Source organism: Nesoenas mayeri, assembly GCF_963082525.1.
Source record: "Nesoenas mayeri genome assembly, chromosome: Z".
Taxonomy (NCBI): Eukaryota; Metazoa; Chordata; class Aves; order Columbiformes; family Columbidae; genus Nesoenas; species Nesoenas mayeri.
In genome coordinates, this window is record NC_137542.1 from 6,941,563 (window position 1) to 6,966,869 (window position 25,307).

Genomic DNA, 25,307 nt, shown 5'->3' on the forward strand with positions numbered 1-25,307 from the left:
AGAAGGTGGGCTGTCTGCATTCAGATTTCCAAGGTTCTTTGATTCCTACTTTCCTGTTCCTGCCTTCTTCTTTCCTTTGTTTCTCCTCTGCTGTGATTTCACATGTGACTACAGTTACATGTGTTGGAGCTGACTATGTATTTCATTTCAGCAGAATAGTAAATAGCTCCAGGAGTAGGTATTGCATGATCCCAAAATTGACCAGTAGTCTGAGGGAAAATCATCAAATTTGTTAAGAATACCTTAAAAACAGTTTGATCTAGATTTGATGTGATTTTTGAGTCTTCCTCTTTATTCAGTTGTTCATAGCACAAATCCAGGATCTATATCCTCTTCTGCCTAAAGAATAGCATGTTTGTGAGGATTTACCCAAAAGCAAGTCTTGCTGGGCAGAGCATAAGTTCACTGGCAGAGAGAGCTTTGTTCTTTCTTGATGTGTTATCAGTGACAAGCCAGAAGAATCCTGTTAGCATTGTCATCTGATTTCTCTCTGTTGGGCCAGGCAGTTTTACCTGTTGAGCACTGAGAGAAGACAGAACAGAGTTGACCTGCCACCAACATACTGAGTGAATGAGTGCCAGAATTACCCACTGGCCATGATCAGCCTGTTCCACAAGTACCTGGTGGATGAAAGCAGATTGAAGATAACTATTTCCTGCATTAATAACTACAAGGTTGTTAGTGGAAGGTGTGGTACAGAAAGGTTCTTCTGCTCACTCAATGAGGCTCATTTATAATCACTGCTTTCACCCACCAGGATCCTTTTCCTCTTCCAACTACCAAAGACCCCCAAAACCACAGTTCCACATTGCCTGGCAGCCTGTCTTTGTTACAGGCTCTTCAGTTCTGTCCCTCTACAAGTACCTGGCTTCTATTATCACAGGCTCTAAATGCTTCACACTGTCTTACTGTGTGATCTTTGCACACAGCTGGGAAGCAAGGAATTGCTACAATCCATATAGTTAGAAAGACAAGCTGTGTAGCTGTTGAAATAAGTTTGTGTCCTATTGATTGAAATGAAGATGCCCAGAAGGAGCTCTAGAAGAATCAATAGCAACCTCCAGCAGGCAGATAGATACCTTCTGCTGGGATCAGAATGGCTTATTTACTATATTCAAAATGATGTCTAAGGTATGTGAGGTCAGTTCCAACCTCTCCATCGTTCATGCCTTCCGTGGTCTCAGACCAGTACTGTAACCTCTTAGCAGTAATTTGTTAGCTAGTTTTGCAATGTTCAAACACAGTAATATGGACTTCATTTTTCAGTGAAGGGAAATAACAGGAACCTTCATGGAGGCAAAGTTACTTTTCTTTTTTTTTTTTTATTTTTCCTTGAAAATCACCAAGGATCATGGATTTATCAGGGGAAGTACCCTGTGACTGAAAAGCATCTGCTCAGATCTTAGTCACAGAGGTCTCCAGGAACTACAGAGTCCTGTTCAATCTCTGGTTGACAAGTGCCCACAAAAGAAGATGCTCCTCCAGACCTGGAATCAATTAGTTGCCTCAGAAAAGGTCTGGGCCCTCTTGCAGACAGGATTCCACAGTTGCAGAGAAAAAGTCTCTGATGGCAGCTCTCATAGAATCTCTGAAGTTGATCTGTGTCTGCTCTGCTAATGTCTGTGCCCTCTCTTCATTCATGTTGCAGGAATCAGCTGTGGAGTGCCTCCACCGTTAGAAAACGGATTTTATTCAGCTGAAGACTTTTTCGCTGGCAGTACCGTTACCTATCACTGCAACAATGGCTACTATTTGCTGGGTGACTCCAGGATGTTGTGTCTGGACAATGGGAGCTGGAACAGCATTTCACCATCTTGTCTTGGTGAGATGTGCCATACATGTGGCTGCATGGTCTGGTGACCTTGCACTTCTCCTGTGCCCTTGGATTTGGGTGGAATTTCATTCTGAAATTGTGAAGGCTGACCAGGGTCTCAGAAATCACACTTGAAAATATTCATCTTTCCAAAATACCATACTCAGCATTATACAAAACCAAAACTACATTCTGGCACCTTTCTCTGTCAGCCCTCTAGTATGCCCCACAGTTAATAAGTCTACATTGCCTTTTTCAATCCAGGCTTAAGTAGCCCTGGAGACCTTTCATTCTCCGCTTCTAGCTCGTGCATTTCCCTGGGTTTCAGCACGCTGTCAGTGTCCCATACTCTCTGACCGGGTTCTTTTAGATGTTCCTTGTGTGGAATTTGTAATGCTTAATATTAATACCAAATTTACTTATTTGAAGATAGTTGGTACTGCACAGGATTTCTGATTTAGCAGAATGACACAAAGTATACTGAGTAGCACAAAACAAAGAAATCTGAGCTACACTTAGCAAAATATAACAATTGCAATACATAATTCAATCAAAATACCAATACCAGTCTTTAGAATATGCTCACTGTCATGACACTGAGCGTCACCAGTAGCTGGGAATTAGTATGTGGGTTGAAATCAGCTCAAGGCCATTGCTAATTGTCTGGTTTTCCTACTCTATGTTGGCCTGAGCCATGTGTTCAGTTCCACTGCCATAGTGGTGTGACTACCTCAGGGAGACATTTACACCACCAGCTGATCCACTCAATTGCTGATAGTCATTTCACAGAATGACAGAATCACGGAATGTAAGGGTTTGGAAGTGACCTCAAAAGATCATCCAGTCCACTCCCCCTGCCATAGCAGGAACATTTAGATGAGGCTACAGAAGAATGTGTCCAGGCAGGTTTTGAATGTCTCTAGGGTAGAAAACTCTACACCCGCCCTGGGCAGCTTGTTCCAGTGTTCTGTCACCCTCACTGAGAAGAAGTTTCTTCTCAATTTAAGAGGAACCTCTTGTGTTCCAGTTTGAACCTGTTACCCTTTGTCCTGTCATTGGTTGTCACCGAGAAGAGCCTGGCTCCATCCTTGTGACCTTTATATATTTGTAAATATTAATAAAGTCACCCCTCAGTCTCCTCTTCTCCAAGCTAAAGAGCCCCAGTTCTGTCAGCATTTCCTCATAAAGGAGATGCTCCACTCCCTTAATCATCTTTGTTGTCCTGTGCTGGACCCTCTCCAGCAGTTCCTTGTCCTTCTGGAGCTGAGGGGTCCAGAACTGGACACAATATTCCAGATGTGGTCTCACCAGGACAGAATAGAGGGGGAGGAGAACCTTTCTCAACCTACTAACCACTCGTTTCTAATACACCCCAGGTACCATTGCCCTTCCTGGCCACAAGGGCACAGTGCTGGCTCATGGTCATCCTGCTGTCCCTTGGGAGCCCCAGGTCCCTTTCCCTTACACTGCCCTCTAACAGGTCGTTCCCCAACTTATACTGGAACCTGGGGTTGTTCTTCCCCAGATGTAAGACTCTACACTTGCCTTTGTTATATTTCATTAAATTTTTCCCCGCCCAACTCTCCAGCCTGTCCAGGTCTCTGGATGGCAGCACAGCCTTCTGGTGAGTCAGCCACTCCTCCCAGCTTGGTGTCATCAGCAAACTTGCTGACAGTGCACTCTATTCCCTCATCCAAGTCACTGGAGAATATATTGAATAATATAGGCCCCAGTACTGACCCTTGAGGCACTGCACTAGATACAGGTCTCCAACTGGACTCTGCCCCACTGACCACGACTCTCTGGCTTCTTCCCTTCACCCAGTTCACAGTCCACCTCACTACCCAATCATCCGGACCACACTCCCTCAGTTTAGCTGTGAGGATACTGTGGGAGACTGTGTCAAATACTTTACCGAAGTCAAGGTAGACCACATCCACCACTCTACCATCATCTATCCACCTTGTTATGTCTTCGTAAAAGGCAATGTGGTTGGTCAAGCACCATTTCCCCTTGGTGAAGCCATGTTGACTGCCCCTAATGACCCTCTTATCCTTGATATGCCTTGAGGAGGCACCAAGGATAAGCTGTTCCATCACTTTCCCAGGGATGGAGGTGACTGGTCTATTGTTACCCAGGTCTTCCTTCTTGCCCTGTTTGAAGACTGGAGTGACATTTGCTTTCCTCCAGTCCTCAGGCACCTCTCCCATTTCCCACGACTTGGCAAAGATGATGGAAAGTGGTCCAGCAATGACCTCAGCCAGCTCCCTCAGCACCCATGGGTGCATCCTGTCCAGACCTATGGATTTATGGATGTCCAGATTGCCTAACTGCTCCCTAACTCAGTCCTCATCAACCAAGGCAATTCCTCCATTGTCCTGACTTCCTCTGCGGCCTCAGCAGTACGGGGCTCCTCAGGACAGCCCCTGGCAGAGTAGACAGAGACAAAGAAGGTGTTCAGTAACTCTGCTTTCTCTGTATCTTCTGTCACCAGGGCACTCACCTCATTCATCAGTGGGCCTACATTGCCTCTGGTGTTAGTTTTATCTGCCACGTATTTGAAAAAGCTCTTTCTGTTGTCCTTGACCCCTCTCACCAGGTTTAATTCTAAGGAGGCCTTAGCTTTCCTACTGGTCTCCCTACACCCTTTAGCAACAGCCTTATATTCTCCCCAAGTGGCCAGCCCCTCCTTCCATGATCTATAAACTCTCTTCTTCCACTTGTGCATACTCGGCAGTTCCCTGTTTAACCACGCAGGTCTCCTGACTCCCTTCCTTGACTTCCTACGTGTCGGGATGCCCTGATTTTGAGCCTGGTAGGAGCAGTCCCTGAACCAACTATCTTGGGCCACTTTACCTTCAAGCAGTCTTGCCCATGGGATTTCCCCCAGCAATTGCTTGAAAAGGCCAAAGTTGGCCCTGCTGAAGTCCAGGGTTGCAATTCTGCTTGCTATCCTGTTCCTGCCACATGAGATCCTGAACTCCACCATTTCATGGTCACTGCAGCCAAGGCAGCCCTCGGCCTTTACCGCTTCAACCAGACCCTCCTTGTTAGTGAGGATGAGGTCCAGCAGTGCACCTCTCCTAGTTGGCTCCTCCACCATTTGCATCAGAAAGTTCTCATCAGTGCACTGGAGGAACCTCCTGGACTGTGGCTGGCTGAGCAGCCCTTCCAGCAAACATGAGGGAAGTTAAAATCCCCACCACAACCAGGGCCTGTGACTGTGTGGCTGCTCTCAGCTGTCTGTAGAAGGCTTCATCAACTTCCTAAAAGAGGCCACCTTTCTGTCCCCTTGTGTTGAGTCACCTTCTTTGTAACAGCAGTGGTCAGTCACACACTACATTATTCCCTGAGCTTCACCTTTGCCGCTCTCCTCTGAGCCTTCTTCCATTGTGGGGGTTTATTGGTCAGTCACACGCACCTGTCAGCAGGCAGCTGCAGCATTGAAAGGGCTGAGAGTTCACTTGTGGACACAGTTCACAGAGTTGTCATACCATAACTTGCTTTCTGGTCAGCTGGGTGTGATGTACCAGGTGCAGCTGCAGGAGCTGAAAGGTGAGACAGACCACCATAGTACTGTATGCAGAGGACTGGGGGTGACTGTTCTTGTAGGGCCATGTCTCCAACAGATCCCTGCTGGAATCCACTAGTTAGTTTTAGTTGTCATAGTCATGCCTAACATGGGAGTTGCAGGGTAACAATCTGGCAAGATTTGTGTTTCATTTGACTCTTAATTTGATTTAGGTATAGCACATAATTTTTTGAGTCAAGATGAGCAAAACAAAAGCCAAAAGTATTTTAGTTTTACCAAAATTTACTTTGGAATAGGATCCATCTGGTTCCATCCTGTATACTGGGACTCCATCAAAACCTCCAGATCACGCAGTTCTTCTCTCTGCTTTTCTCCTTTGCACTTTATACTAAGGCTTAAATATGAGCAGGCTCAGAGCAGGTGCTGCAAGGCTGTCCAAACAGTTGTATGTCTGTGCAGCAGGAAGCATGATGTTGAGAAGGAGAAGCCCTGAGCTCCACCTTCCAGGTTGCCTTGTCTCTCATAAAGCAGAGTAGACTAAGGGGAAAACAAGAGTGGCTTTGGCACACTAACCCACCCTTTACCTTTCTGATTCGTGCTCCGGGCAGGTGCTAACAAAGCGTGGTACACCTATGCCTTGGGCCATTCCTTTTGCTATGTTGTGGATCTGATTCATACTGTCCTTACACTCTTCCTTGCCTTACCAGACATTACAGGAGGAGCAGTGATTCCAGTTCTGCTGTACTAACACTTTGCATTCTCCTGATGCTTGTGTAATTGATAACTGTTTTGATTTTAACGTGCAGTATTCATCCTAAACCTCAGAAAGAAACTCCTTTTATTTTCAGAACTTTGTTGGGTTCTTTTCATGCTGGCCAGACTCATTCAACAATAAACAATACAGAAATTCAGTAAATTTCATTGGTTTTTAACTATGTTGAGTTTTTGCCTGGAAATGGGCAAAGAACTCCAGCCCCTAGTTCAACAGCTGTCCTGTAGCAGGGCTATTAAATGAAGAACTGTTCTATCTCTGACATTCTAGTTTATATAAAGAATAATCCCTGATGCCAGCGTTTTTCATTTAGATACTTAGAAAATGACCCTTTGCAATTTATGACTCATTTTTTACATACCAAGAACACTTCTGTACCATCAGTATTTGAAAGCTGATATGAAGCATTCTAGAGTGAGGGAATTTTTTGCTGTACAGTACCAAGCCACATGGAACATCAATCATCAATTGACACTTCTAGACACTACTATAGTAGAAATAGTTTATTATAATAACTAATATGTTTTTAACTGATTTTAATTTTTCTGGTAACTGCAGGCACTTTTCATTCCTAGTCTAATGTAATTCTCTTCAGCAGAGGTGGGGCTCTAATCATATTTTATGTTCAGAGTGTTTCCCCTCTTGGCTGAGTTTTCTTCTCTTGTAGGTGGGAAGTTCAAGATAAAGGATTTTCCAAGCAAGTGTTTAATGCAGAAGTGCTCCTTCATAGTGTCTGTCCATACTAGTAGTAACAGCAAATGAGTTACGATGTCTGTTCTTTTACCACTTGGAAGCGAGATACTTTTTGTGGAAGTGTTGGCTGAAGGTTGATAGGATTTGTCTCTGGTTTTCTCATGTTTCACTATATTATGTAGTAAATTACAGACAAAGCATAAATATTAATTTGAATATAAAATATTTTTACTAGTGCATCAAAAAATGTATTGAAGAGTGATTTTTAATTATACAATTCAAGTGATTCTTCTTGACAGTTAGTGGGACAGAAATTTGAAACAGATGCTTATTACAAATGCCACCCTAGAGACATTTTTTTGTTTCTGTTTTGTAGATGTTGATGAATGCGCTGTTGGATCAGACTGTGATGAGCATGCATCTTGTCTTAACACAAACGGATCCTATGTTTGCACTTGCATCCCTCCTTACACAGGAGATGGTAAAAAATGTGCAGGTATGGGAAAGAAAAACATCAGGGTAGCCTTTCCAAGGTTCTCTGTAGCCCAGTATCCTGCCTCCTGCTGTGGAAGACAGTTGCCAGTAATTGAAGTCAACGCAGGGACAGGGCAGGCGTGCTCTCATCTCCAGGTCACTTTGACATGAATGGGGCTGTGATGAAATGTCTTGTTTTGTTTCCTGAGAACGCACCTCTCCCTGTGGAGACAGCTGTCGTTGGGTTTCTGCTTCAAGACCTACACACATGGGTAAACCTCTTGCACATGGAGCACATGTGCTGAAGTCCTGGGAAGGGTGCATGACACGGTTCACCACTTCTCAGAGCAGAGCTGTGCAGTGAAGAAATATTTAAATACAGGCATCTGAGTAGGGCTTCAGCTGCATGTGGAAATACAAAGCAAGGTAACTTTGCATGAAGATGACTAGACTGTGGCACAAGTTGCGATAAAAGGTAGCTAAGATGTTTTCATGTTCAGAGCTGGACATGCTGCAATGGGCTTTCCATCACCAAGTGAAAAATGAGAGATCTGTTTGTTTCTGACAATGAATGCAATCTCAGTTGCAGAGAGTTCTTTCATCTCAAGATTAGTTTACTTGCATGACTCTTCAGTGCCTGTCACATATCGTACACAGAAAAGTTGGTAAGGCTGTAAACTGCTTATGAGCGTTTTCCACATGCTCTGCCTTCCTACTTTAAGAAAATTCCCAGAGGTATCTCCTGCAATTTGTTTATAAAACCTGGTACTTAGTTATGTTATTGATAGTTTCTCTCTTCCTCCTCAGAACCAGTGACATGCCGTAATCCAGGAAGTCCAGAGCATGGTCATTTATATGGGAACACTTACAGTGTTGGCAGTGAAGTGACATTTTCCTGTGAAGAAGGGTTTCAGCTGATGGGAATGACTACACTTACATGCATGGAGTCTGGAGAGTGGAGCCACCCCATACCGTATTGTGAAGGTGTAGTTCATGGGGAGGATGTGTATTGTGATATGTGTTGTTAGAGAGAAGGAAGGGGGAAGGTCATATTGTAGAGCCTTTAGAGACAACAGCAGCTAACAAAACCGTGTTCTAGCAGACCTGGGTCTCAGTGTTGAAGTCTATTGTCTCACAAAACTTAACCACCAGTTGAAGGTTTTCCAACAGTTGTCATAGTCATAGCGGTACTGACTTACACAGATTCTCTGAAGTGTCAGTCATATACTTATTTTAACACAAGCATTAAAAGTGTGATTTGAGTCTGCCTAGCCTCCTGTTTTAAAGGAACTTGTGGGAACTTAATGTCTTAAAGATCCATTAACTGTGTTTCAGTGGATAAGCAGCAACCAGAGAGGACAGGCTGGTGCACATACAAATATGTGGTATAATTGCAGAAACAGTTTATTTAGAAAACCAGAACTAATGAGGTGAATCAAAAGGGTAAAATGAAAGGGTAACAAAGACAATGTCAAAAACCAATTACTTTTTCCATAGGGAGGGGTGGATATGGAGTCCTCTTGACAGTCAAGCATGTGGTGTGTAGAACAGTTCCAGCTACTTATTTCCAGTTAGTCCCATTTCTCAGTAAGGTGAAGTCAGATAAAAAGCCCTAAATGTCAAGAAGCCAGTGTTAGCTAGGGCTTTACTCCTCTTCAAACCTATTTAGAGAAAAAAAAGCAAGTCATGATTTTCCATTCTTTATTATTTGTGTTGTGTCAAACTGTCTTGTGATCCTGTCTTTTTGAAGCTGTATCCTGTGGTGGTCCAGTTATTCCAGAGAACAGTGCCATTTTGGGCTCAAATTTTACATACCAAAACAAGGTGGTGTACAGGTAGGAATTCAGTATGTTCAAAGTGCTATATTAATAATTGATTGAGAACCTGGCAACAAATGAGAGTATGGCTGAATTGAGAAAGTGGTTGAAATGAAAGGAGCAAGATGGAATGGCAGTAATGGAAAGACATTTGTTTATAGCTGTGGCTATTCAATAGAGGAGCAGAATGTTTATCCCATTACTGCCTGTCTGTGCCCTGCAGAGAAAGACATTGTATGCAGGTGTGGATGAAGAGAGAAAAGGGATGCCTGATTATGTTGTGCATAAAAGGCTCTGTGTTCGATAGCACTTCTTTTCTTCTAACTTAGATGCAATGATGGATACAACTTAGTGGGTGAAAAGGAAATTCTGTGCCTTGCTAGTGGCATTTGGAATCATCCTCCTCCCTCCTGTGAAATTGTGACGTGTCCTAGCCCACAGGATATCAGCAATGGAAAATACACACTCACTGGCACAACCTACCTTTCCTCTGTATCATACACCTGTAACAATGGATACAGGTAAATGCAAGAACATTCCTGAGTCAATTGCAAGTGGCTTGCTTGCTAGAAGTTGTAACTTATCTCTGAAAGAGACAAAGCTGGGATCATTGCTTGGAAAGATAAAATAGTAAAATAGAATTTTTAAAGAATTCTTTGTATCTTGAAGATATTTTATGTATTTCATCCTAAAGATGAAGGTCGTTCAGGATTTTATATATATATATATGTATATACATGCAGTGCTTTCATTTTACCATCAAGCTAAACAACATATTTTGAATATTCAGAAAAATAGTTGTCATTATTTTTGAAAGTTCTCATTTGTCTTTAAAAATTATCATACCTTTACAGCTTCGGTGCATACCCAATATTATTTTTGCTATTGTTTTACAATAGCTTTGGTGCAGAGGCTTTACAATGGCTTTCCCTGCAGAGGGATCTGGACAAATTGGAGAACTGGGCAATCACCAAGTTTATGAAGTTTAGCAAGGAAAAATGCCAGATTTTGCACCTTGGACACAGCAACCCTGGCTGTACATACAGACTGGAGGACGAGATGCTGGAAAGCAACTCTGTGGAGAGGGATCTGGGGATTCTGGTTGACAGCAAGTTGAACATGAGCCAACAGTGTCCCTGGCAGCCAAGAGGGACCCGTGTCCTGGTGCATCCAGCGCAGCATCGCCAGCCGGGCAGGGAGGGGATGGTCCCGCTCTGCTCTGCACTGGTGCGGCCTCACCTGGAGCATTCACTGTGTGCAGGGCTGGGAACCACAGGATAAAAAGGGTATAAAGCTGCTGGAGAGTGTCCAGAAGAGGGCAATTAAGCTGGTGGAGGTCTAGAGCAGAAGCAATATGAGGAGCAGCTAAATTCACTTGGTTTATTCATCCTGAAGGAGACTGAGGGGAGACCTCTTCATGGTCTGCAGCTTCCTCACAAGGCGGACCAATGACAGAACCCGAGGAAATGGCAGGAAGATGTGCCAGGGGAGGTTCAGGTTGGACATTAGGAAAAGGTTCCTCACCCAGAGGGTGCTGGAGCACTGGAACAGGCTCCCCAAGGAGGTGTCACGGCCCCAAGCCTGACAGTGTTCAAGAAGAGACTGAACAACACCCTCAGACACATGGTGTGAACTGTGGGGTTGTCCTGTGCAGGGACAAGAGTTGGACTCGATGAGCCTTGTAGGTCCCTTTTCCAAGTCAGGACATTCTATGATTCTATTATATGATTCTATAGTGAAAGAACCTTCTAGAAGTTAAGAATTTGCTGCTTGAATTTTTTGTAGTAGTTATTTATTCTAGGCTTTTATTCTGTTTTATGTTTGTAAGCAGTTATATTGGAAACACATTTTTAATATGCTGCAATTACAAAATAATACAGTAATTCTGTATTCAAGAATGTGGATTTAAGTGCAAGATTGTGCCTCTCCTGATATCTGCTCATACCTCTAGCAGGTTTACCCTGTGGTAAAGCAGGTCTCAATATGGATCTGATTTTTTTCTGTATTTTTGTGCTGCAAGCATTCCTTTGTCCAGATGCAGTCAAGTAGGTGAGGTGTGCTCATTTGGTGAATGTTCTAATCATGTTAATACAAAAGGATTCCTCAGGTGCAGTCCAGTGTAATGTTAAGTCACAGGTCCACAGTGTGGACTTCTCTGTACCCCACTAAACCAGACAGTGTTTTTACCAGAGTCAGTGAATTGTTTTGCCATGGACTTAGGACATATAGACAGCAAATACCACATCATTTGTGACTCTTTCCCTTTACTTGCATAGCCTGCTGAGAGAGTCACTACTCCACGGCAAGCTCTCCCAGACAGTGTCCTTCTTATGTTTTATTTCTGGACCCGGTTGTGGACCCTGCCCCTTTCTTCAAGCACCTCTTAATATGCTTTTTGTGTTAAATGTATTCGCACAGGTAGGCAGAGCCTGACAAGGGCCTGTGCCATATCCGTAAAGGCTTTAGAAGTCAGTGTTGTTCTCTTCCATTAACCCTGAACTCATTTCAGTCAACTAAACATGAGGGTCTAATACTGTCTGAGACTCAGTCACAGGAAATCAGACACAGCTGTTTAGGTCTCTCAGATATGACATGGGACCTACTGGGAATCCATAGCCAGCTGACACAGGAGCTGGAGGCCAGCAGGTTCACCCAGAGTGTCTCAGGTTCACGTTGAATACCTCTGTTAGACAAAGTAGTAAAACCTTTTGTGCCATTGCATTGCTGTTTCCTCAGCTAAGGAAACCGAAAAACACCATTAAGTGTATGTGGCTCATAGCTCCGGCAAAATTCTTTACCTCGTGAAGGAACTGAATGCCTTTTTGTAAACAAACCTGAACTGGATCATTTCCTTCAGTTTTCTGAGTGAAGATAGTATTTAAGTCCTTGGGTAAATCACATCTCAGACAGAGGCCTAGTTGCAAGTCTCAAGATTGGCATGATGTTGATGGCATACAAGTAAATCTTTAAGCTTAAATAAATATTTAAGCACCCTGTGACTTTCTTTTGTGGCTCAAAGATGGGTAGAGCTACAGCAGAAGTTATGTGTGTTTGCACAGTGCACTGAGGCCATACATGAATTCTACCAGCTCTTTCTTCAAAATAATCTGAAGACCAGCTTTTTTGACAGCATGAACAGTGCTTTTTCATGAACAGAGCATGAGATTCTGGCCACTACTGAAGTCAGTGAGAGACTCCCTCTGGCTTCACTGGGGCCAGGAAGTCAGTGAGAACCAAAGCACCTCTTTCCATCTCTGTTCCTCAGCTGGACTGAAATGGCAGCCTTAATTATGATCTTTGTGTCTCAGCCTTCAGGGACCTTCTATACTTGTCTGTACATCTTCAGGGAACTGGAACAGCACGCCTCCAGCTTGCAACGTTATCTCTTGTGGATCCCCTCCTGCCATCAAAGATGCGGTCATCAATGGAAATAACTTCACTTTTGGAAGCATGGTCTCTTACACATGTAAGGAAGGGTATGTAGATTAGCACTACTGGACTAATAGGATGAGTAAAACTGGTACTGCTTCACAAGTCCTTTATAACTGCACACTGATTGATTTTTACTGCTTCTGTCTTCAGTCTCTGGAAATGTGATGGAGATTTTTTGTGGGCTGTCAAGTTAATATGGGACACATATTCATTCATTAAAGTAGTTTCACAGCAGCTGAATACACTCTACAAGAGGAGTATGGAGAAGTGTCATGGGGAATGTTAGACCAATTCAGTAGGAAGCCCTCTCCCTTGGAGTTACTACAGAACTACTACTTCTGTGGTAAATTTAAGGCCCTGATCATAAAGTATTCCCTGTGTCACTTCAGGTTATAAGAAAGCTATTTGGTGTGTTTTGAGAACTGATGCTCTGGTGTTCTAAATTCTGCCTCCTTAAAACTCTGACTCCTCATTTCTTGAGGTGCATTGTTTTTCTTTGGTTTCTGTCTACTCACGGTAGTGACCTTTTCAGACTGTACTTCATTGAAGATGAGGCTCCATTTTGATGATGTTGAGCATGAATGTAATGCTGGACTCTGATCCTGCAAGACCTTTGCACGTGCTTATCTTTACAGCCTGTGGGCACTCCCATTGAATTTCTTGAAACTGTTCTGTCCAAAAGGCAGAGCAGGTTTGCAGAACTTTTGCCACATCAGGCCCTAACAGACTAGAGGGTTTTCTGCTTCTTCTTGATGTAAAAAGATAGATTTATAAGCCAGCATTTTTCTAATGAACTGGCTTCGCAATATTATTTGAAATATAATTGAAGCAAAGTATCTTTATTCTGTTTTCTTCCTGTATTATTATTTTAAAAGCTGGTTCTCTTTCCTATGCAAGCATCTGAAATGAAATAGGATCGCAACATTTAAAGAGGGTCACAGCTGTCTGTGACAATGAATAGAGTGTATTATATTTGAAAACAAATCCTGTAAACAAGACAAAGCACATTTACAGATGTTGCCATCAAAATCTGAGCAACCAGTTTCCAGCCTGCAGCTGGAAAGAGTCACTGGGAATTTTGCAGTAGTTATTGTTTCTTTGCTTTCTGTGAGAACACAGCACAGAGATTTCAAAACTGAGGAAGAAGATAGTCACAGGTACTATGATTAAGCTGTGGCATGTTTAAGAAGCAGCATTTTAAGTGGGGTGATGAACAGCATGGTGTAACGCCTGTCACTGCATCCCAGTGACTAGAGAATCCCAGTTTAGAGAAATACAACTACACTAACAGTAATCATGTGGTAGAGTTTCATTGTAATATTTTTTTATTTTTGGCTTTTATAACAATTTGTTCTGTGATTTTTAGGAAGAACTTGTTACAAAATTTCGACTTGCATTGTTGGCAAGAGCATCTTGGTGTAACTCACTAAAGAGTTTTTCATTGCTTGCAAGTGTGAAAATATATTGATGGGGCTGATACAAGAACCCAAAAGGCCTTTATGGGCTTTTCATCTCTTTCTTCTCTGTTCAGTTCTGCTAAAGGGGAAGAATTTCTTGATGGGAACATTTCTTTGAGGATTGTATGGACTGTTGCAGCGAGGTTTGTTGTAGTAGTTTAAACCAAATTCGAAGTTCAGGAGTGGTAATCAATTGGACAGACAAGGGAGAAACAATGTACACGAGGTGTGCTAGGGTATTGCTCATTGTGGTACCTCACCCATGGACATGTAGGTGCTAGGATTTTCCTTCTGAGATTGATCATAGCTTTTGTAAAGGATCCTGTTCTTCTGAGGTACTAGCAAGCAAGCATGTACTGCAGGGGCTTCAGGAAATTGTAGGCAGTGTTTGACAATGCTTGTCTTTTTTACTTCCTATGTTGTTTCCTTATCCACAGTTACACGTTAGTTGGCCCTGCAACCATAGAGTGCTTAGCCAGCGGCGAATGGAACGTGAGCCACCGGCAGTGCCTGGCAGTATCCTGCGATGAGCCACCCCATGTAGAAAATGCATCACCAGAGAGTGGCCACCGTCTCTTTGGCGATATAGCTTATTACTTCTGCTCAGATGGCTACAGCCTGGCTGATAACTCTCAGCTGCTTTGCAATGCAGAAGGCAAGTGGGTGCCTCCGGAGGGCAGGGAGATGCCCCACTGCATAGCTGATTTTTGTGAAAAACCATCCGCCGTCTCATACAGCATCCTGGAGTCCATTAGTAAAGCCAGGTTTGCAGCTGGCTCCATCGTGAGCTTCAAGTGCATGGAAGGCTTTGTTCTGAACACTTCAGCCAAGATCGAGTGCCTTCGAGGGGGCCAGTGGAATCCTTCTCCTTTGAGTATCCAGTGCATCCCCGTTCGCTGCGGAGAGCCTCCCCACATTAGCAATGGTTATGCCAGTGGGGCCAACTACAGCTTTGGAGCAGTGGTGGCTTACAGCTGCAACAAGGGCTTCTACATCAAGGGAGAGAAGAAGCGGACCTGCGAGGCCACTGGCAACTGGAGTGGCAGTTTGCCCACATGCCACCCAGTGTCCTGTGGAGAACCACCACAGCTTGAGAATGGCTTTATTAAGGTACAGAATAAGTTTTCTCATCTGCTTGGTACCATAGCAAACTGAATATGTCTTCACAATTGCTGCTGCAGGGGTTTTCTTTCTTCTGTTTTGCTCTTCTGTTAAAATTAGGGAAGCATGTCACTGAGTGGAATACTCAAAGGGGAAAACAGGTGGATTTGCACAGAATCATGGCTGGAAAACATGGATACTTCCATGGTATTTAGTATCTTAAAGTGGGTTTTCAGTTAGGAGATTCAAGATGCCATATGACAAACAATTTATTTCCTTAACGTCTTACTCTTCATTTGTTTGGTCCATGGTTGGCTTTCCAGTGCTGGCTGGAGACATTTGAAGTACTACTGCCAGTTTATAAGCCTTGCTCTTTTCATTGCTATGAAAAAAGATCTAATTTTCTATAGATAAATCATATTGGGATAATTTCTCTCCTTTCATTGCAAGCACACTTCTTCACTGAAGTCAGAATTTCCCTTTCCTTATCAAATGACATTGCAACAATGCCTGAAGTTAAAAATCTCCTTGCGGCAGCTGAAACCTGTAACAACTCCATAACCTGTGTTGTGCTTCGATGCACAAGGGTAGAATGTGGTAAGGAAGATGAAAAACACTATTGTAAAGATTTAACTTTGACTTTTTAAAGCATGTTTCTACTGAACACCACCCTCCTTCCTTAAATCTAGCCAGGAGGGCATCTGCATTTGCTAAAAATTGGTGAGGAGGGGTTCATCCTGATTCCGACATGGGCTTCCAGCAGTAATAGCAACAATTTCTGTTCAGAGTCCTACACAGATATACCCTCTAACTAATGCATGTCACTCAGTATTGTCCTCCTTAGGTAGTATTACTCATCCAGGTATTCCTTCTAGTTAGAGGATTATTTTAATACCTCAGTCAGAGCTCAGCCTGCAACTTTGAGGGGCTTCCAGCTGCCTGCTCAAGACTCTGCAGCTGCATGTGTGGCACTTATAAACATCTAGTAGTAGTACATCTGAAGGCTCCAGTCTTGAGTGCATCTGTATGCTGACGGATCGTTACAGCAGGACATTTCATGGCAGCTTCTCCTGATCCATTTCTTTCCTGTCTTCCTGTCTACACATCATTTGACTTTTGGTCAGGAAGGGAGAAAGCAGAGGAGATATCTTATGCCTTTTACCTTTTAAGCCTTGAATATTCTGTTTTCTTTCAATGATACTCTCAGATTTCCTGACAGCAGAGTGCATCATTTGAGGCAAGATATTCTGCGTCAGTTATTTGCATTCTTTCCTTTGCAGACAGTCATTACTGCTGTCTGAGATTAATCTAGAAGCTAGAGCAAGAGAACACAAGAAATGAAATCAGCCTCAATCCTGTTGCCTCAATCATGCATCTTCATTTCAGACATTTCCCTGTCTTACCTGTTTTGCAGGAAACAACTGGACGCTTCTTTGAGAATCAGGCAAATTATCAGTGTGAGTCTGGGTACCAGCTGGTTGGGAGCTCAGTGTTTATCTGCCAAGCCAATCGGCAATGGTACAGTGAATCACCTCCTTCCTGTGTTCCCCTCAGCTGTGGAAAACCTCCACCCATCCAGCATGGCTACTCCAAGGGAGAAACTTTTGATATGGGCTCCAAAGTTGAATTTTTCTGTGATGAAGGCTATGAGCTGAATGGAGATGTTTCTTGGACATGTCAGAAGTCTGGGAAATGGAGCAAAAAGCAAAGCCCAAGGTGTATGCCTGCAAAATGTCCAGAACCACCTTTGGCAGAAAACCATCTGGTCTTGAGGGAAGTGACTTACCAAGTCGGTGTTGTACAGTTCTCCTGCAAGGAGGGTTATGTTCTGCATGGCTCCTCTGTACTGAAATGCTTGCCCTCCCAACAATGGAATGATTCATTTCCCTTCTGCGAGGTTGTACAGTGTCCTGCACCTCCATACATCCCCTTTGGTGACCCCTTGACTTCATCCCTTCGTTTTGGTAGCACTGTGAAATATGTCTGCGTGGATGGGTTCTTACTGAAGGGTGAGTCTACCCTCAGGTGCCAGGCTGATGGCTCATGGAGCCTGCCTTTGCCAGAATGTATTCCTGTGGAGTGTCCCCAACCAGAAGAAATTCAGAACGGCATTGTTGATGTGCAGGGCCTCACCTTCCTTAGCACAGCCCTCTATACATGTAAACCAGGCTTCGAACTGATGGGGAACACAACTATCCTCTGCGGAGAAGATGGCCAGTGGCTTGGAGGAAGGCCAGCTTGCGTACCTATTCAATGCCCAGCGCCTAAGAAGATCCTTAATGGCAAATACTCATGCACAAACTTCCATTACGGGCAGACTGTTAGGTATTCCTGTGACAGAGGTTTCCAGCTCCAAGGGGAGGCAACACTGAGATGCTTAGAGACAGGCGAGTGGAGTACAGAGGTTCCCTCCTGCAAAGCAATAAATTGCCTTCCCCCTCAACCCATCGAGAATGGATTTGTGGAGGGTGCAGATTATAGCTACGGGGCCATGGTCATTTACAGCTGTGTGCCAGGCTTCCAGCTGTCTGGTCTTGCCATGCAGACCTGTGAAGAATCAGGCTGGTCTAGCTCCACACCAACATGCCTCCCAACAGACTGTGGCCTGCCTCCTCACATTGACTTTGGGGAGTACGTGCAGGTGAGACATGGGGAAAGACGTTCTGACCAAGCGAGTGTTACAGAGAGTCCCTCCCTTTCACATATGTTACTGGCTGACAATTTGAAAGGCTTCAACAGTTCCTTGAAAGAGGACAGTGCAACGCAGCTCACCACTTTCTTATTTGGAACTATCATTTTATACACATGTTACTCTGGCTACGAGCTGCTGGGAAACCCCGTTCTAGCTTGCCAAGAAGATGGGACTTGGAACGGCACTGCCCCTGCCTGCATTTCAATAGAGTGCACTTTCCTGTCACCTCCAGAGAATGGTTTTTTACATTTCACAGAGAACACACTTGGTAGCGCAGTGCAGTACACCTGTAAGCCAGGGTTCACACTTGTTGGCTCTGACACACGACTGTGTTTGCCAAGTCGGCAGTGGAGTGACACTGCTCCATACTGCAAAGCAATAACGTGCAACTCACCTACCGAGCTTATGCATGGGAACATAAGAGGGGAAAATTACACGTATGGGAGTGTTGTCTACTATGAGTGTGATCCTGGATACCAGTTAAATGGCCCCACAGAGAGGAAGTGCCAAGAGAACCAGAAATGGGATGGCAATGAACCGATTTGCATTCCTGTTTCCTGCAGCCCTCCACCAGTTTTGGAGAATGGTCAGGTGACTGGAGAGGACTACACGTTCCAGAGACGTACTGAGTACAGCTGTAACGAAGGTTTCCTGTTAGATGGAGACAGAAGTAGAGTCTGCCTTGCGAATGGAAGCTGGAGTGGAGTCGCTCCAGTTTGCAAAGCTGTGACCTGCCCTGTGCCACTGCCTCTTGCCAATGGGAGAATTATTGGCTCAGATTTTGGCTTTAAGAAAGAAGTGCACTATCACTGCAATGAAGGATATAGCCTGCAAGGAGTGTCTACGCTTACCTGTCAAAGTGATGGTACCTGGGATTCAGAAGCTCCACACTGTGAGCCAGTCATTTGTGGACCTCCTGAAGACATCTCCCATGGCTTTTTGAATGGCTCAGGCTTTACCTATGGGGAATTTACCCAGTATGTGTGTTACCCTGGTTATGAGCTGCAGGGCAATCCTTTACGGCAGTGTTTGTCCAATGGCTCCTGGAGTGGAAGCCTTCCATCTTGCCTACCCTGTCTGTGTCCTACACCACAGATTCAGAATGGGGTCATCCTTGGTACAGATTTCAGCTGTGGGAAAAGTACCCAGTTTCAATGCCTGGAAGGCTTCAAACTGCTGGGGCCTTCTGAAGTCACCTGTGAGGCAGCTGGCAAGTGGAGTTCTGGGTTTCCTCTCTGTGGACAGATTTCCTGTGGCTCTCCACCGGTCATCCCCAACACATTTATCAATGGGAGCAGCCCTGCAGATGAGAACACCATCATCTATACCTGCTTGACTGGTTTTGTAATGCGAGGGAGTCCAGAACTGACTTGTGCAGAGACTGGTGTCTGGAAAAAGCCATACCCAAGCTGTGAGCTCTTAAGCTGTGGGCCTCCGCCTTCTGTCCCAAATGCAGAGGTTCTTGGGAACACTTACACCTATGGCAGCAAGGTCCAGTACAGGTAAGGATGAAGCTGTCATTCTGTTTCCGTAAAGTCTCTGAAGGAATGAAGATGGAAGGCTTATGCACCCTCAGTTAGTATAAGTTTTTAAAAGACCTGGAAAAACGTTATGCCCTATCACACGCTCAGATTGACAAGGCTGATGTTCCTGTGCACATGTAAAATATTATTTGGACCACTGTCAAACTCCAGGAAGGTATTTCAGCTTGTTGGGCTGCACTCCTCCACTGCCTTTAGTTTCCCATTCACCTTTGCATCCATCTCCTCCTCCTGCAACACTGGTCTGGACAGTTTTCTTAGCAGGTGGCAGCAATAGTCAGCAGGGTGTGCAATTTTTCTCCCCTTTTGGCACTCCATTTATGTCTTCCTCCTGCTTCAGGTGCCAGTTGTAATACAGAAGGGCTGGTCTCCCTCTTGTCCCATTTTCTGTACTGCAACACTGCACTATCAGCAAGTGTTGCTGATGCAAAACTTCTCCTTTATCAGATACAAGACAAAGGGGATTTTGTTAATTTCCTGAAGCGTGCACACTGCAGATCTCTTTCTCCAAGGTGAAGGATTCCTTGGCAGAAGGGAAGATGTTTTTTTGGCAGTAAAAGCAGATAATAGTATGGCACAGAACTGGGAGATGGTATGTGGATAAATCTAACAGTATCAGTCATTTCCGTGCATCTGTAGCAAGGCGAAGGGGGTGATAGTGTCGGCATGCCTACAGGTGAATCCACTTGTGCAAACCAGTTGAGTGGCTTTCGGTGAAGCACCATATGGAACAGAACAAATCAGCTTTAAATCTCTAAGCAAGTGGCCTGTGGTCAGCCTAAGCCGTTCTTGAAAGAAAGTGATATCATCTTTAGAATTGCTTGATGCTCACACACTGTTTACCTAACCAAACACCCTCCTTGCAAAAGGAAGGGCCGTGCAATAAAGAATTCAGTGCCCTCTTGAAGGAAACAAGCCATCAACTTGTTTCCACTGTGGTGCTGCAGCAGCATGAAGCAGCTGTAGATGAAGTCTGAAGGTTCCAGCTCTTGCGACAGAATAAACTCAGTCCAGGCATGCTTCTTACAGGGTTACCTCAGAATAAGAGAGAAATCCCAAGGTGTGCTTATGAACAAGTAATGCTGAAAAATGGCTGACTTTGTAATGTAATGGTTAGCTCATCCCTAGCTGTGTCTCTGTGGTCAGGTCTTCATGCTGTGTTGCAGATGCCTGGAAGGCTACACAATGGTGACAGAGGTGGATGTATGCATTTGCCAAGAAGATGGACAGTGGTCTCCTCAGAGTATTTCCTGTTGCCCCAGGAAGTGTCCCTTTCCAGCAAATATCACCCACGTAATTGTACTTGGGGACAACTTCACTGTGAACACAAACATCACTTTGTCATGTGTAGAAGGCTATACACTGGTGGGAGCAAGCACATCTACATGCAAGGTATAGTGTTCTTTGCATCATTTTCTTTTGCTGGCTTTGTTGAATTCAAGAGTCCTCTTCATGCCTTTGTTAGCTTTTGCTGCGCATAACAAAATAAAAAAATTAAAACATGTCCTACAAAATATAATATGCTTTCCTTATTGTGCAGTAAGAGCAGTTATTAGTTTTCCATGTATATACTTCCAGAACTAGAAATTATCAATTTCTTCTTCCATCGAAAACCAATGCTGTCCTTTAGAAAAGCATTCCTTTTATTACATTTCCAGGAATAAATCATATCCAATATTTTAAAAAATTATGTCCAAGATTTCTAATATATTTTGAGGATTGTGTGCAGTGTGTTTTTTCTCCAGAATAACAGGCAATGCACATTTTAATCCACTATGCAGCTGCAGAAACTTGAATCCTCTGTATGTTAAAGAGCAAACATCCTCATCAGTTCTGCTAGTAACCTCTTGTCATATTGGCTGTGGACAAGCTTGACTTAAGCTTGTAAATAGACTCCTTAAAGTCAGTAAATCTGCTCATAAGAGAAAAGCTGAGCGTGCATGTTTTTGCAGAATCAGCACTTCCTAAGGAAAGGTTTTCCCCTTATTTTGCTGTTTCAAAGATCTGTTTAAGTAGGAGATGGTGTGTTTGATGCATGTCTCTGCATGTATCAGACTTCCCTTAGAGAGTCTGGGAAGATAGCTGAGGCACTTAGTCATGGTGTTAGACATTCAGCCAGGAGAGAAGTGCAGAACACAGAATCAGGCTTCTGTAGCTTTCATTCTTCTCCTGGTGTGCTCCCTGAGCTATTAGGTGACCTTGTACGAGTGAACTTGCTCTTCTGAGCTTCTGTTTCACCATGTACTTTTTGTTCCTTCTGTATTATAAGTCTAAGCTGAACATTGGTGCCAAAGCTGAGCCCCAGTCTATGTTAACATCTTAAATGTGTTAATTAAATTACTGAGTTTTATTAAGGATTGTAGAGGTAACATTACATTAGCCACATCTGTACACCCACAGCCTTTGGATGCTTCTAATATTATTTTCCTGACTTTTTCATTTAGATGGCATTTAGTTATTACATTTAGATATGATATTTTAATTTAGCTATGAATTAAAGTGATGCCTTCGCACTTCTAATTACATTTATTTTTCAGGAGAGTGGCATTTGGGTGCCCTCATTTTCTGACGACATCTGCATTCCTGTGTCCTGTGGGACCCCAGAGCCTCCAGAGCACGGATTTCTGGTTGGCACTAAATACAGTTACAAAGATGTGATTCTTTATAAATGTGATTCTGGCTATGAATTACAAGTAAGCAAGCTCAAATCTCCAGCACTCTAAACCCTTAGTGGTAATTTTCAGTTCTTATGTGACAACTGTGGGAGTGTATTATGTCTGGTCCATGTTGATGTAGTCCCTTAACTGCCACGGAAGCTGGGTATCTGCTGTTGTAGTCTGTAGAATGTTCCTGGTCCTTGAATGATATAGGGGTCTAATTGAAGCAAATATAAGTGTCCTGTTCAGAGATACATGTTCAACAGATACTTCTCAATGTTGTGAGTTTGTTTTATTTTGTTTTGTTTTTTAACTGAAGGCTCTTTTCAGCCCTCTGCAAATACAGCATTATATGTGATTCTTACCATAAATCGTGGAAGAATTGATTTCTCACGTATTGCTCTCTTGAACTGGTTCTCTGGCCTGAGTTAGCCTGCATTGTTCCCTTAACTTCATAATGTCCCAAGCATTATGTCTGCTGCATTGGGCCTTTCAGACTCAAAGCTCCTGATAAACTCCACGGCCCTCAGCTCTATGACATTGCTAAATGGTATGAAAGTGATACGTCTTGTTTCATTAATTCAAGGAGGTTCCTAATTGTTCAATGGCAGCTTTATTCTGTGGTAGAGAAGGGAACAAAATTCTTTCTTGCCCATTGTTTTTATTTTGAGCATGGGGCTCTTATCCCCTCCTGAGCTCTGGAGCAGCACTGCTGTCCCATTATCAGGACTCAAGCAAGCCAACTCAGAGTTGCCTCAGGTGTGTTTTCAAAAGCTGCAGTGAATTCAGAAATGAAAGCATGTTGGTGAGGTACAGCATGGCCTCCACCATCCCCAGGTGAAGGCAGAGTAAGGCACAGTCACATCCAGAGGCATGAGGTAGTGAGGTATCTCCAGGACAGAGACTGACTCTTAACACTGTGTTTTTGTGAGTAACAAGCAGAACGCAGGATTGTGCTTACTTTGTACTGTCATAACACCAATAATAAATTAAGAAACTTATGCATGTGAATTTACTCTGTTAGGCGTGAATTCACTCAGTCACTCAGTATAAAAATAAGGAGAGTTTAGGGAATGCTCAGGTAACAATAAATTTAATTTTCATTACATTTCCACTTATGTAATATGACTGGGGATGGATGCATGGGTTGGTATTCAGACAGTTAGGTAGAATTGCTGCTTTGACTAATTTTTGGAGGCAAAAAGCCAGTGCTTTCATACAGTAAAAAGTCCTCCAAGGCTTTATCTTACAGCTTCCCCACCTAGCGTCAGTTTCATTGCTGTTGGAGAGAAGTCCTGCTTTTTTCCATTCAAGAATCAAAGTCCAATGGGTGTGATACCATACAACACCCATGCCAAACAGCCTCCCTTGTCGATGGGTTTGCTTTGTAACAAAAGTACACTACTTCAAGGCACATATTTAGATGTTGTTCTCCACATCTTGGAAGAAGATAAGAAATAAATCCAGGACTATTAGACTGGCTATAAGGCCTCTACGTAAGAAAGAAATAGCATTGTTTTTAAGCAAATTTAAGGAATGAGTTTGCAATGTGGTAAAAATCAGTATGTTACATTTATAAAGCACAAGCTGGTACTGTTGTTGAAAAAAATGCTAGTTAGATTCTCTGTAAGTGGATCCTGAAAGGAGAAAATTTGTTGTCATAACACATTCCTGGGAACCAGAATGGCAAAACTGACAAGAAAGATGATACTCCAGTGGAGGACAGGAGAGCTGACTAACTGGCCCCACAAACTTTTGGTTTATAAACAATACCTGTCACTTTGCAGGAAGGAGTTCTACCCTAAACTCTGCTAGGAGATTTGGACTGTAACATTTAACATCTCTTTACCTGGGTTGTACATGGAGGGAAAACATCCTGGGCTTGTTGGATACTAGAGTTGATGGGAGAAAAGAGTTTACTAAGTAAAGTTCTTCTTTGAGCATTTTCTTATGTTTCACAGGGTGATGCAGAACGGACTTGCCAAGAAGACAAGCTTTGGAGTGGCACAGTGCCGGTGTGCAGAAGTATGTTCCACCTGAGTTTATAACTTAAAATTGATCAAGGGTGATTTTATACAACAGAAAACAGTAATGCTCGTTTTGCTTTATAACTCATGTCTTCATTTGCATAAAAAATTTTGGTAAGTACCACTGATGACTGATAACAGCCTGTAAAAGCAGCAGAATTGCTGGTGTGTGCAGGTAATCACTACACCTTTCTGCCTTGCTCCTGTATCCCTTAGAAAGCTGTGCAGACAGCTTCCAGGTTTAAATAGTCCTGACACTTGAGATCCTGATTTCTGGGTTTACCAAGGAACTCTGAAAACTTCAGTTGCCATGAGTCACAGGTACTTAGCATCCTCAAATGTAACTCTACGGTTACTCATTCTCAAAGGTACTTCACTTCTGTGAGACGTCTGATGCCCACTGACTGCAGTGCCAAAATAGGAGTTGTCTGTTTAAACACTTAAACGGATTTCAGCTGTTGGCTGTAAGTGGAATTTCCTGAGGCTTGCTGCCAGCACAGCCGCCATAAATTTTGTCTTTTAGTAGGAACTGGAAGCACCAAGCATGATACTGTTCTGCTACTCAGTGGCAAATATATGGGCATGCCCATATAAATGCTGTGCTGTTTCTGTTTCTTGGAATAAAACCTGTGGAGGAGCCGTGAACAGGGCAGGCCATATGTGTTATGTCTGATTGGAATGTATTCCTTATGTTACAGGAGTATCCTGTGGACCCCCAGATGTGATAGAAAATGGATCTGTTCAGGGAGAGGAGTTCCTGTTTGGCAGTGAGGTTTTTTACAACTGTGACACTGGCTTTGAGCTACAGGGACCAAGCCGAAGGATTTGCCACGTTGACAAAAAGTGGAGCCCCTCCGCCCCTTCATGCACACGTAAGTAGCAATCGTAGCAATGTGGTGGCAGTTTTCCAGAATAGCCAGGAAACAAACTGAGAGAGTGCTTTTGCTGGCTTCCTCCCAGTTTCCCCCTCCAGCTGGAGGCCTATAACAGGAGGAGCCAGAGGAAAAGCCTGCAGAGAAGTTCTCCTTGGTGGTTCCTCTCTGACCTGAAGGGAGCTCCTTCTGGCACATTAAAATTGCACAAGCATAAAGTCATGCTCAGGTCAGTAGGGGAGGAAGTGTGGCCTGCTGTATTTGATTTGCCTTGCATTGTAGTGTGCAGGGCCTTGGACATTGTGTGCTGGGATGGTTCATCTCTGTCATGCCAATGCTAATATATCCTGGCCACTCTGGAAATCAAGACTCTGCTTCTTAAGATCAAATCTTGGCTCTCTGTGCAGCATAAGGTGATTAATTTTGG

General features: G+C 43.6%; 1 protein-coding gene across 1 annotated transcript in view; it reads left to right on the forward strand.

Annotated features, from left to right (window-relative positions):
• The window catches only part of SVEP1 (sushi, von Willebrand factor type A, EGF and pentraxin domain containing 1), a gene marked incomplete at both ends in the record, with an annotated part of 132,803 nt that overhangs the window by 89,910 nt on the left and 17,586 nt on the right, over nt 1-25,307 (forward strand). Inside the window, 12 exons of the mRNA XM_080362920.1 lie at nt 1,649-1,822; nt 7,187-7,306; nt 8,092-8,268; nt 9,035-9,119; nt 9,431-9,622; nt 12,410-12,577; nt 14,428-15,100; nt 16,506-19,285; nt 20,491-20,716; nt 21,862-22,017; nt 23,943-24,006; nt 24,707-24,880. Of these exons, the coding sequence (XP_080219046.1) occupies nt 1,649-1,822; nt 7,187-7,306; nt 8,092-8,268; nt 9,035-9,119; nt 9,431-9,622; nt 12,410-12,577; nt 14,428-15,100; nt 16,506-19,285; nt 20,491-20,716; nt 21,862-22,017; nt 23,943-24,006; nt 24,707-24,880 (4,989 nt within the window). The remainder of the gene's footprint in view (nt 1-1,648; nt 1,823-7,186; nt 7,307-8,091; nt 8,269-9,034; nt 9,120-9,430; nt 9,623-12,409; nt 12,578-14,427; nt 15,101-16,505; nt 19,286-20,490; nt 20,717-21,861; nt 22,018-23,942; nt 24,007-24,706; nt 24,881-25,307) is intronic.